The 13,412-nt window shown below is 42.5% G+C and overlaps 1 protein-coding gene across 6 annotated transcripts in view; it reads left to right on the top strand.

Moving 5' to 3' along the window:
• trak1a (trafficking protein, kinesin binding 1a) overlaps positions 1 to 13,033 on the top strand; it is a 53,823-nt gene extending 40,790 nt beyond the window's left edge. For all 6 annotated transcript variants that reach the window (XM_074654831.1, XM_074654827.1, XM_074654828.1 and 3 more), the window contains 3 exons: positions 3,099 to 3,566; positions 6,166 to 6,268; positions 8,274 to 13,033. In XM_074654831.1, coding sequence (XP_074510932.1) covers positions 3,099 to 3,566; positions 6,166 to 6,268; positions 8,274 to 9,354 — 1,652 coding nt within the window. In that variant the 3' untranslated portion in view covers positions 9,355 to 13,033. The remainder of the gene's footprint in view (positions 1 to 3,098; positions 3,567 to 6,165; positions 6,269 to 8,273) is intronic.
• The last annotated feature ends 379 nt before the right edge of the window (positions 13,034 to 13,412 follow it).

Raw genomic sequence — 13,412 nt, 5'->3', positions numbered from 1 at the left:
CCCAGTTTTACATTTATCCCAAACACGTCACAAAAGGTGAGCACTTTACACTGCTTTGATGCGCTGAGTGAGTCAGTCTGATACTTTAAATGGCACTTCATGTATATTTCAACTCAAAGCATTTTCTTATGCTTTTTTTTTTTTAATAGAGGATCTTTATTATCATATGGTTATTTATTCCCATACTGTGTTGGTTGTGGAGTTTGTGGAGTTGAATTGTTGATATATTTGCTGTCACATATTTACCCACACAATGATGCAGCAATTATTATTATTATTATTAACCTTTATTTAACCAGGTTAGTCCCATTGAGATTAAGAACCTCTTTTCCAAGGGAGACCTGGCCCAGACAGTCAGCAGCAAGAACACAGAGTTGCAGACAGAGACACAGACAGAGACAAAATACAGTTCACAAACACTAAAAGCACTAACATTTGCATTAAAAGAGAACTATCTAAAGACAAATGGGGGGACAAAAAGGAACTTTTCTGGGAGTCAGCTGTACAACAAGGGGGCTAAAAACATTGGCACGCCATAGAGCCATAATGTTTAATGATACCAGCTCCTTGATTTCCAAGTCGTTTTGGAGCAAATTAACAGGCTGAGGGTGCAAAAGCCCTTTCCCCAATTTCTGTTCGAGCTTTTTGGGACAGGGAGCACAAATAAGTCCTGTGAACACAGTGAATACTGTTCACAATTTTTCTGCGTAATAAAAACCCTTCAGTAGAAACGGAGCGACTGAGTAGTTAAGATACAAGTTTCTCCCCGCATCCTAACATTGCTGGGTTGTCCAAAAAAGCAGCAACAGCCTTAAACCTGGAGATATTTTGTTTATGTATTATGTGCAATTTGTAGCCTTTAAAGCATTCATCACTTTAAAAATGTAGTCCACTAAAGAAGGACACAAGTTGTGAAAACTGCTTTCACAGAGGTATTTCCTGTTGTGTGGCACCACCTAGTGTTTAAACTCAGTTACTCCACTTGGTGCATGGTGGGAGTGAAAGACAAAAACAATATGTGGAAGTGTTTGATTCCAAGTCTAATGATGGTTGGTTAAGATGTATAAATAATCTACTGTCTCAGATTTTTATTTTATTTATTATTTCTTGGTAACCTCAGATTATTTGCATGACAGTGTTCTGTCTTCATAATTATATCATACGTAATAATTCTGGCTGATGTACCACTTAAAAAAGTCAATAGTCCAGAAGTGAACTAAAGAATAAAGTAATATTCTGTGTTTTGGCAGTATTCTTACTGTGTGAGCCTTTAACATAGAGATGGATGTACCGTCCATCACTTCCACTCCTCTATTCCTTCACCCTTTCCCTTTTCTTCACTTTGGTTTTTGTCTCGTCTTTTACACTTCACTTCTTTTTCTGTTCAACTTGTCTGTTTTTCCTTTGTTGATGATTTCTTAAATAAAATCTTACTAATTTTCTCACCCTCCCTTTCCTCTCATTCTTTTAGTGTTAGCCTTATGAGTTTGTGTACTTACATCCCTCAAAGGACCTTCATGTGTCATGAAAACAACCAGTCATTGGACTTGAAATGAGACCAATTCACGAGTGTTTTAATAAATACAAAGACAGTCACTGCAGTATGAGTGACAGCCTGTATGTACTGCATGAACAGTATACAAGTATATTAGGGATGGCACGAGAACCCATATTTCGGTACCAAAATCGATGCCAAAATTCTAAAAACGTGACGGTACTCGTTTTCTACAGTACCGACGGTACCGTACGATGCCTGCAGGGTCCGGAATTAACCCCCGCCAAGCGCCAAATACGGCTGCTTCTGTCCTCTGCTCACACAACAGCGCCATGCAGCAGCGAGATCCAGAGATGCAGAGATCCTCTATATCCGAGAAGATGATTCACTCGTGGGGGAAAAAACTGAACTGAACAAACTGAATTTCTATTTTGTTGCTTATTGCTAAATCTCTGAAAAGTGGTGTTTTTTTTATTGAACTCTGGACTCTGTATTTCCGGTGAATGTTATTGGGACTTGCATTAACTCCCCAGATCCACTTAGTTTGAACCAATCCAACAGCATCCAATCAGGTTTCAGGAGAAAACCATGAAGAACTAACGTTCTGTTACTGACCACCAGTTGGATCCAGTTACTCTGCTGTTAAAATCACCATACATTTGATGAAGAGCGCATATGGTCTGTTTAGGACTCGACATCTGAGTTGGGACTTGTAAAACAATGACTTGGTTCCACCTCTGGTAGCCTATAGCCAGTGAAATGTCACCATGTCAGTGAATTTAAACTACTGCTTGTAATCTGAGGATAGATATAGACACATGTACACATTACATGGGATTTATTAGTTTTTTACCGTGGTATCGAATTTGGTATCGAGAATCGTGGAAATTCGCTGGTATTGGTATCGACTAGTAGATTTCTGGTACCGTGACATCCCTAGAGTATATGCCTTTGCCTGTCCGTCCCTCTGGTGTGTGTTTGCATGTGTCTCTGCTATCTGCTTGCACTTGTAGTTGTCTGTGTTTATATACAGTATAATGTCTGCCAGTAAACAGCTGAAGTATATGTTGACCTATTTTTTACACATTTAAATATAGAAATGACATTTACTGAGCAGATATGTCAATACGTCTACCTACAATATGGTAGATACATATATGATGCTGTAATAAAATGTCAAGCTAATAGCAGTTAGCGGAGACATCATCCTGTGAAGCTGATGTGATTTGGGATGGATAGTAGTATTAAGTTCAGTGAAGCCGGCCTGTGTCTGAGGATAGCAGTGTGTGAAAGCCCCCTTGAGCAAGGCATTTAACGCCCTAACAACCACTTATAGTTGCTTAGTAACCAGAAGTTGAACATTGCAGAAGGCAGCCACGTAATTGGTGGACCAATACCAACATACGAACATACCAATCTTTTAGATAGAATCTAACCTAAGATAACAGTGTAGAAGTTGTAGACGAGTGGTATGAACAATATTTCAGGGTTGAAAAATGGTGCACCTTTTAGTTCAACATTTGCAGCAGCTTCCATGATTATTATCAACACTGCCACCGTTCTGATGGCAATATATCATTTTTTCCTCCGACCTTTGTTCCAGGCTCTGCTACCCTCCACGCTTGGCAGCAGTTGGCTCAACCCCACATGGGCGCTCTGCTGGACGATCGGCCCGGCGTCGTCACGAAGGGCTTCCGCACGTTAGCACACGAGCATGAACAGGAAGACGGCTGGCACCTGGACCAACCGGAGGAGGACGAAGTTTCATGTGACTCGTTTGCTGGCCTGTCAGGAGAGAGCTCTCCTCCTGTGGATCTGCCTCGCTCTACCTCTTCTCCTACCATCTGCTGCATCAAAAATGGAGACGTCGATGACGACAGCCAATCGGACCCATTGCAAGGGGCTAGAGAAGCGACTCAAGTGAAAGACGGACATGTTGCAAACATGCCTCTGTCCTTCTCCTGCCCCTCCCCTGCTTCTTCTCCTCTCCCCTCTTCCTCCGAGATGAACGGGCACGTGAACCTCAAGGAGCTCCAGGCCTTACAGGCCGCCGCAGTGGACCGTACGCCTGGTGAGGGAGCACTTAGCTGAGGTCACTGCATCCAGCCACCCTTGTAACCCTGGAGCATGGGGGTAAAGGGGAGGGGGGTGAAGAGGAAGGGTGGGAGGGTGAGGGTGATGGGGGGAAAGCATTCACTGGACATCTTACAACCCCCCCAATGTGACATCACTTCCTGCACGATCACGCTCATGTGCACACACCTGCACACCCACCCATCCCACCGGCAGTCCTTCTGTGTGCAGCCATCGAACCCATCAACACGGAGTACATGGTTTTTTGTTCGTTAATTTACATCTTCATAGTCTTCCTTCTCTTTCACTGCCACACTGCCTTATTTCAACCAATCACACTTATTTTTCCATCTTCCACCATACCTATCCTCTTCACCAGGTCTATCACTTTAGGTTGTGTTTTATGATTCTAATAATCTCAATCTCTCTCTGCAGCACAGACGTTTTTCACATTTTGGTGTAAATCATAGAAAGTTGATTCAGAAAATATTTTGTCACTCATAGTATTTATTTAATTTCTTCTAGTAGTCAACACTAAAACACCAGTGTACCAACACAAACACATGCATGCAGAAATATCACGACTTGGGTCACGTATGTACGTGTGTATCAGGTGTTATTAGTGCAGCTGTCCGAGTCACATGAACACATGACACCCACGGCTGGTTAATATTGGAGTTGACTGGTAGCTTTGGTGTACGGTCACCTTCGTATTCACATGTTATGATTTATTTATGGATTGCAGACAAAGAAAATTCCAAAGGGATAACATGTTAAAGTGAGAACATTTATTTCCTACATGGACCCAAGATGTTAGGATAAAACACAAAACATAAATATAGCTACAATTAAGTGATAAAATCCTGAAATCCAAAATAGCATCACCACAAATTAAATAAGAAACACCCACATCAAAATATCTAAGTTCGAAAAGGTAAGTAAAAATGTCACAGAAAATTTCATAAAAAATCTTTGACCCTATTCCTTAAATAAATCCTGACTTGTTCTATAAGCTCCTCCTGTTTTTAGCAGCTGGAGATGTAACAGACATCATCCACAACATGACACCAGTGTAACCACTTAATGTGATCGTACACTGGCCCTGGTATTACAGCTATGCAGAGTATGTACCATTGTTATCTGTGAAGTATTGAGACATCTGATGAAGCTTCTGTTGTTCTACCCAGAGCTGTACTGACAGTCCTGCACTTCTCAATTCATCACTACCAACACGAGTTAGAGGGGATGCATTTTATATTACCGAATACGATTATCCCATCACTTGCAGTTTGTTCTAAAAGTTAGTTGTGAAAAGGATGACAACAAAAGTTTGTCCAAAGTTTTAAAAGTCTTGTTCTGCAAAGCAGGAACGTTTGCCAGTACTCTTTATTGGTGCATGGATTACACACATGTTCTTCCAAATTTAAGAATGTCTAAAAAGAAGAAAAAAAATGTTGAACAAACGTTTTGGTCCTGATTTACTACCAGAGCAAAACTCTTTACATTTCAGTGTTTAGCTGCATTCCAACTGCACATGCTATACAGTCAGCCCTAGAAGGGGCCCGTAATTATTCCTCTCTCCATCCTTCCCACAATATTTAGTGGAGAAAATAAGGCAATAGTTACAGTAAATATGTCAGTGTATGTCAAACAGAACAGTACTGACGGTAACCTTCAGTCTCACAGCTCTGCTACTCTATCTTAATGTGGTGGGCTCTTTATTTTGGTGCATCTGTATTTTTTCAGTATTTTCTTGCTTATGAATCATCATTCAGTCTATTCACTCAGTCTAATACACATTATATATGTATACATATATAAATATATATATGTATATATATATATATACATATATATAAATTATATAGGATATCATCATGCCAGATGAATCTGGGTGTAGCAGCCCATACAATATGTATTATACCTCGCTTTCTTCTCCAGTGAACACTGATTACATACATGAACTTTTATCTTTGGCTAAACTCTTAAAGATGAGGTCAACATTTTTAGACAATAGAAATAAGCAATTTTGCCTTCAGTGAGACTAATGATAAACAACATTATAAAAAGTCACATCTATAGTTGACTGAAAGACTGTCTTAAAACTAGTCAGACGTCCATATGTACACTGAAACAGTTTTTACTTGCTATGATCATTCCTCCTGTTCTCACTGGCCATTCTAAAGATCCCTTCTTTGTGTGCTTTTAATGTAATTGATGCCCTTGTTCCATGAAAAAATACATTCCAGTTTATCTGACATTAATATAAAGCTTCAGCAGTCTGAGTCCGTCAACTCAACTAGATATCTTACAGAGTTATAGTCTTTTTAGTACGAAATTCACACTTGTAAAGGCCAGTGTGAACAGGAGGAATAATTACAGCAGTCGTAAGCAACAAAATATCATAAAAAATGCTGCTGGAAACTCACTTCACTGTCTTAGAAATTAGGGAGCTAATGTATGCTGGTGCTTCTGCTTCGGGGCTCGTACTATAATCATGGTCTATGTTTTCTTCTTAGTGTTTCTGCATTGTTGCTTGGTACCTTTCGTCTTAGTACTAACGGCCTTCTCCTCTGTTCTCCTCCCTTCTCCTCTAGTTCATTTCCCAGGGAAGTGTATGTCTCAAACCAGCTCTACATACACCTACACCACCTGCAGGATCCTCCACCCTTCTGATCAGCTGACCTCAGTGTCCCCGAGGTAAACACCTTCAATACCAGAGTACTTTGTTATTACAGTTGTACTGTATTCAGCTTTAAAATGTCAGCAATATTGTTTAGTCCTTGGTGTGTACAACTGAGTGTAGTGTACTATTATGAATACATGATGGCAGATGGAGCCAGTTTTGCATACAATTTTACCAAATAGCCCATTAAGGAGAGTTAGCTGCTGCTAAATCTATCAGGAAAATGAATAACAAACTACTGTAGTAACAGTTAATGTCTGCATGTCCACTATGAACTGTAACTCAAATAGCTGCTTCTCAGTCAAGGAGCAAATCCCCCCCCCCCCCTCTCGTTCCCCTCCAATAGATGTTGAGACAGGGATACTTTGACCTGGCTGACCTCACACTCTCTGTGTCCCTGCTGTCTGATTGGCCTTGGCAGGTCATGTGATGAGGAAGACGAAGTGGAGTTGTATCATGTGGTTGTGATGGCCGGAGTAGAGCAGACCCATTGAGTGCACCCACTGGGGTGCACATGGGTGAGGCAATGCATGGGAGTGCATTCCTAAAGACTGTGTGTGTGTGTGTGTGTGTGTGTGTGTGTGTGTGTGTGTGTGTGTGTGTGTGTGTGTGTGTGTGTGTGTGTGTGTGTGTGTGTGTAAACCAGAATAATAACATCAGCAGCAGTTTGCCCTAACTCCCCAGATAGTCACGTCACTGTGGGCCTACATGTAGTTTGAATCTAATGTTCGCTGTCGACACGTTCCTGGCTAACTATCCAGCCTCTGACACAATCACTGATCAAATATGTCAGGATGTGAGCATGGATGCTCATCCCTTTAATAACAGTATATGGTGGAAATAATCTAATCAAAGGTCCACTTCCTACCTTTCAGAGATTTTTAACCACATCTAGCATCTTCATTCAGAGAAAGGAACTGGCTCAGGTGTCATCACGTGACTTTAATCTGGTCCTACAAGTTGTCGTATACGTGGGTGGAGATTGTAACCCCTGTCTGAATTTAAAGCTGGCCTCTGGCATCGGATGTCAGGGATTCAGCATCTACAACAAGCCATTCAACTGTTTAAGACCTCTGCCGTTACACCCAAAACACTGGAGCTACTGTGGGGAAAACAGCGAGGACCCTGAACCAGAGACTAGCAGATAACTGCTGTCTGAACACCTGACCCAAAACTAGGGCCGTCCTCGATCAAAGAAAGTCTTAGTTGACGGACACCGGACATCGATTAGTTGATCGATAGATCTGTAAAACTGAGTTTCTCCACAAAGAATCACACACTTTAAATCTGGTGTTTACCAGAGACGTGCTCATACGTGTCTTGGAAATAAGTCTGTCAGCATAAAAAAACAACTAATTGACTAAAGAAATCTTAGCCGACTAAGAGCACAATGACCGATTACGCACCGGGGGCGTGACGAATAAATGACACGAAAATGTGAAATACTCGCCTGCGAATGTTATATGTTTGAGGGCTTTTATTGTGAAAGGTAAAAACAGAAGGAGTGGATCTGGTCCGCGCTGCCTTTGTCGAGGTTGAAAGGAGTAATAAAGTTTGCTCTTCTGGTTCGGACTACGGAGCCTCTGTGTTGTTGTTTCATTAATATACTGTAGGAGCAACTCAACTGGTTACGCACAACGTGATAAGTTGATGTTCAGAAAAAAGCTGTTATTTTTAAGATAAGAGATAAGATAAGATATTCCTTTATTAGTCCCACAGTGGGAAATTTGCAATTCGCTGTGTAATAATTGCGTTCTCTGTGAAAGTACTCATGACAAAAACAACAGTTTGACAAATATTTTGACATGCCAATTAATCGCACAAGAATTGAATTCCTGCATGTTTTAGGTTGTGTCCATATTAATTTGAATGAGTCTTAGTTGTCACTAATAGCCAAGTATTAAGACCTGCTAACTCATGTCTACTCATTTCTGTCCCATCACCCATACCACTTGTCATGCTCCATGCACTGTTCCTCCTCTCCTTCCTCCCTCTCTCCTCCTGCTCTTCCATCTCCAGCTCAGCTCTATCCTCTTGTCAGAGCAGTGCTTGCATCGGCACCCCCACCACCACCCCCTCTCCTATACCCTTCTCTGCCCCAGCTACACCCTCCTACACCCCCTCCTACACTCCTACCTGCTGCACCCCCTGCTGCACTCCACGCCGCCTCTCCCTCTCCCTCTCACTAGCCGAGTCCTCCACCAACCTTCGGGACTCCACCAAGACCACCAGCACCTCCCTGGGCCTGGTGCGCCTCCTGCTAGAGCACGGGATCTCCGCCTCAGTGTATGACCCCCGCAGCTGGGACCGAGGGCTGGATGTCAGCGGAGCCTCGACTCCCGTGGGAGGAGCGCAAGCGCAGAGGATCACCGACACGCCGGAGGAGACTGAACACAGACGATCGGTGAAACGCCCAGACACCCACCTCCTCCTTCAGCCCTCCACCCCGCCCAACTCCCCTCGCTCCAAATCTGCCTCTTCTACCAACACACTTTTTCAGTTCAGCCCTTCAACCGATGACCCGCCGTTTTACGACACCTTCCTCGCCTCGAAGCCAGCTCGTACCATTCTGAGGGAAGTGCTGGGGGAGGTGGAGAGGGAGCGAGGGGGGCAAACGGATGACGACAGCCAAACAGAGAAGCTGAACCTGCGACTTGTGGACAAGCTGAAACGTTTCCGCACCCTCCCCCATCACGCTGGTTCGGCTTCATCTGGGAGTACTCTATTAGCCCCCTTTGGCTCTACTGGACTGGGGAACAGCGCACTGGGTGGGGGGCTTCCAGGTTTGAATGCAGGGCTGAGGAGGAACCGAAGCTATCCTGCCATGGTAGGGGCCAGCATGGCTATGAAAGACCCAGGAGGCCCCCCCAGCACAGAGATAGTCCTACCACATACGATGCAAACCACACATACCAAACACAGCGTGCACACGCAGGAAATGCAAACTAATCACACACTGGCCATACACATACCACAGACACTACATGAACTGGAAACAGTCACACCACAGACGGTGAAACGGAGACACATTAGGCCAAACGACGGACTGTGGCATTCAACAAGCAATGACCAACACAGTGATGATGAAACTGGGACATAATGGGAGATATCCAGTGTACTAGCTCATATTACAACAATAACATTTTACACTATACAACATTATACATGTGCAAAACCAAAAACCCTACACAACTATATAGACATCCTTCAGCTATCCACAGACCAAACAGTACAACTAAACAATACGTCCTCTCTCCTAACCTCCTGACACGGTTACACTGTGTTCTACTCATATACCGTCAGACCAGACTAATGATGATGGAGTACGTTGCCTTCCTCTGTGTCATTGTAATTGTATATTGTATATGCAATATACTGTGTCATATATAGTATAATATTAAAGGCCCAATCTGGTGGAAGCACTGCAGAGATTTCCCACAACCCTTTTTCAGTCTCATTTCCCTTCTTTAACACACAAGTTTTAAATGTACGATACTGGCCTGAATAATATGACATGATGAAGAAATGGGGGCCGTATATTCCGCGACTACATAGTTATGCATTCAGTCAGCAGATGTTTACGGTTACTGGGCTTAAGATGCTGTGTCATGGGTCCTTTTTAACCTTAATGTCGCTAGGCTAGCAAGTTCCATCAAGGCACTGCAACACAAAAATCTCAAGAGAGCGTTTCCCCCATTAAAGACCATCATAAACAACAAGTCTGTAAAGTGGTTGACAGTAAACAAGGTCTTTGTAGTCTTTGGCTTGTTAATTAAAGGACCAGTGTGTAGGATTTAGGGGGATCTATTGGCAATATAATATTCAGTTGGTTTCAATCTGCAACCTCACCGCTAGATGCCACTAAACCCTAGACACTGCTCCTTCAAATAGTTTATACTATAAACTATATAAACTTTGTCAGAGTGCACAAAGGGACCATTTTGTGCGTCACGTCATCTCAGTTTGAGCTGAGACTAAGAACTGAGAGACTAACGTTTAAGCCAACCAGGAAGACAAATTCTCTCCCATTGTAACGAGTCCTATTCATAGAAATAGAATAGGAGTAGAACGGACATTGAGCTGTTTTCCATGCTCATTTGACCAGTACAAAAGAAAATGGCAATTGTTGTTAGTTGTTATGGTGACAACAGAACGCACCGTAAAGTCTGTAAAGTGTGGTCGCAGCTCGCCGTGAAGAGCGCGGACGCAGCTCTGGAAATAGATGGCTGGCTAGTTAGCTTGTTAGCTTGTCCCTTAGGCAGAGGGACGGTTGGACCCGGCGCTGCCACTGGCCACCAGCCCACTGGCCACCAGCAGCCCACTGGGCTGGCCCACTGGCCACCAGCAGCCCACTGGTCTGGCCCACTGGCCACCAGCCGACTGGGCTGGCCCACTGGCCACCAGCAGCCCACTGGGCTGGCCCACTGGCCACCAGCAGCCCACTGGGCTGGCCCACTGGCCACCAGCCCACTGTTCAGCTCGTTTTCTGAAACCAGTGTAGCAATAAAGCATGGCGGAATTAGCATGCTAGCTAACCAGCCAGCTGTCCACTAGTTAGCTAGCTAGCTAATTCCAGCATGCTTTAATGCTACACTGGTTTCAGTAAACGAGCTGAACAAAGTTGTCCCTCATCTGGAGATAGCAATGTGCTTTCCTCTGCTGTGACCAGAGTGTGTGGATGAAGCATTAAGTTGTTCTATTGAACTCATTTCCTCTGGCTCTCTGTGCTTCGTAACATCACTTGTTTTAGTCATTACTGCAAATGCGACTTGCAGTTAGTGGGTTTAGTTTATACGGTCCGTTAGTCCGCTACAACAGACGCAATGGCAACATACATGAAACACGTCAAAATGGCCGCCACTCTGACCATCCTGCTACGTTGATTTGAATGGGAATGTCTGTTCTACTCCTATTCTATTTCTATGGTCGTAGTAAAGATGGCTGTGAATCATGAATGGTGCTAGACTATTACCAGAGCCTTTATTAAGACGTACCATTCTATTATAGACTGTAGTGTATTTTGATTTAAATGTGGCAACACATTGAACAAGGTTCACTTCCCCTCCTTGTTTCATTCAAAGTGCACAACATTGTCATCTTATATTCGGGCCACTATGGTATTTTTAAGCCCTTAACTAACTGCACTGGAGTTAAATGGAAGTTATCTCGTCACATGCAGTGGCATTGGCACTAGAGATTATTTTCTACGAGCGACTCTTTTTTCTTCCTCTCTGTATGTATGTGTCTGTGTTTTCAAAAAGAATCCAGATTGGGACTTTAATGTGAGATCTCGCTGTGACTCACTGTTCTTATGTGCCTGAAAACAGTTAACATACTGTATCTCATTGGGTTTGCATTATTTCATTACTTTATTATTTGAATTCAGTAGAGAGAGTAAATGAGAATAATTGTGCAGATTAATGAACCTGCTGAGGGGCTCACACATGCTCATTTATGTCTATTTTTGGCTCTTTGTTTTCGTCTCCTAATGAGTGTGGGTTCATTTATAATCCACCGGGACATGTAGCGTATTACAGAATACAGTAATACAGAACCGGTCCAGCGACACAGACACCTTTTAAAACACTGACTACAAAAGGCAGACCTTTTCCTTTGGATCACATGAATAATAATTGACACCGTATAATTTATTTTGTCAAAATCAAACAAGCGTGAGGATGAAGAAAAAGCAATATTAAGCGTTATAAAACGTTTCTGAATGTAACTGTAGAAGGAATGACTTGAAATATCCAAATGTTGGTTTTAAGAGCAAGAGGTTGATCTTTTATCAGTTTGTTGGTATCACTGACCCAGTTCCAGTGTCCACCCTCGGGAACGCCCAGACATCTTGTACACTTTTACGTAAATCTTAGCAAGCTATATTTGAAATGAGAGCAACACTATCAACCTTTATTAGAAATATGACCCTGCACACACTTTACTGGCCACATTAAGATGGATCCCCAGCACCCTCATGCTGATCATGTTGGTGTCAGTTCAAGTTGGACATTGGGACGGGGCCACCGACCGACTGACTGACTGACTGACAGAGAATGAATGGCTGGCTCTGACGCTGGCAGTGATCTGTTGAAATCCTTAATGATTAAGGGGTTAAACTAGCAATGTTATTGAGTGAGAGATTAATAAATATATTTATGAAATACTTGCATTATTAGAAGCACGCATATAACTGATTGTCCATTGTACATGTTTAAGTGAAGGACTTTTTGCAGATTGTATTTATATTTTTAACATAATTTTTTCAAGGGACAGTTTGTGTTCTTACGGTTAAATGACGCTAGCAGCTTCATAGAAACATTTCCATTTAAAACAATGGGTACGGTTAGCTGTCTGCAAGCTTACAGTACATCAATGCTGCCCAAAAACAATCTCCAGTGTTTAACAATGATACTAAGTGCTAAGACTGAAGGGACGAGTAGTTGGTGTGTTTGTGTGTGTGTGCTTGCCTTTCTGTGCGTCAATCATCTGAATGTAAGCAGTAATCCTGCTGTAGGGCCATATATCTGTACAGTTTGTTGATTTATCTTCAGTTTGTGTTAACCTCAGAAGGAAAACTATTATCACACTGTAAATGTATGCAACACATATAGTCATGCTAACTTTGTTTTTAAAAAAGAGATAAACTGTAACAGTAGAAAACAAGAATACAGGGATTTAAGTTGTTTATTTTCAGTAAAGAGGGAAAGAAACTTTTCTGTTCAGGGACTGAAGTGTTCTATTCTACAGAACAGACTACCGTCAATAAAAATGAAAACACAGAGACGGACTTGTTTGCCTCATTCCGCATTTAGAGTAATGCTGCCATTTACTGTGAGTCCAACTTAAAGATGCAGTTGGTAACTGTGTGCAAATATGATATCAAGTTATTTTTATAAAACGGTCTCTATATCCTGAATAGAGTCATGTTCCTCTGCTTCCTCCTAGCGCTCCTGATGGCATTTGCAAGATTTAAACGTGCCTGAACAAAAACAACCAATCAGCGTTGAGCAGTCTCTACAGCAGCTGTCAATCACTACTCACTAAACACCATCAAACGGTCAAACTAGGCAGCGCTGATCAAATATGAATCCATATTCTTACTGTAATGCCTATTTCTCTCCTCAGATGTTTTCAGAAACATATTTTACTGTTTAGATT

The sequence above is a fragment of the Sebastes fasciatus genome, chromosome 12 (assembly GCF_043250625.1).
Source record: "Sebastes fasciatus isolate fSebFas1 chromosome 12, fSebFas1.pri, whole genome shotgun sequence".
In the NCBI taxonomy this organism is placed as follows: domain Eukaryota; kingdom Metazoa; phylum Chordata; class Actinopteri; order Perciformes; family Sebastidae; genus Sebastes; species Sebastes fasciatus.
Note: the sequence above shows the minus strand (reverse complement) of the source record. Positions and strands in the feature narration are given on the sequence as shown.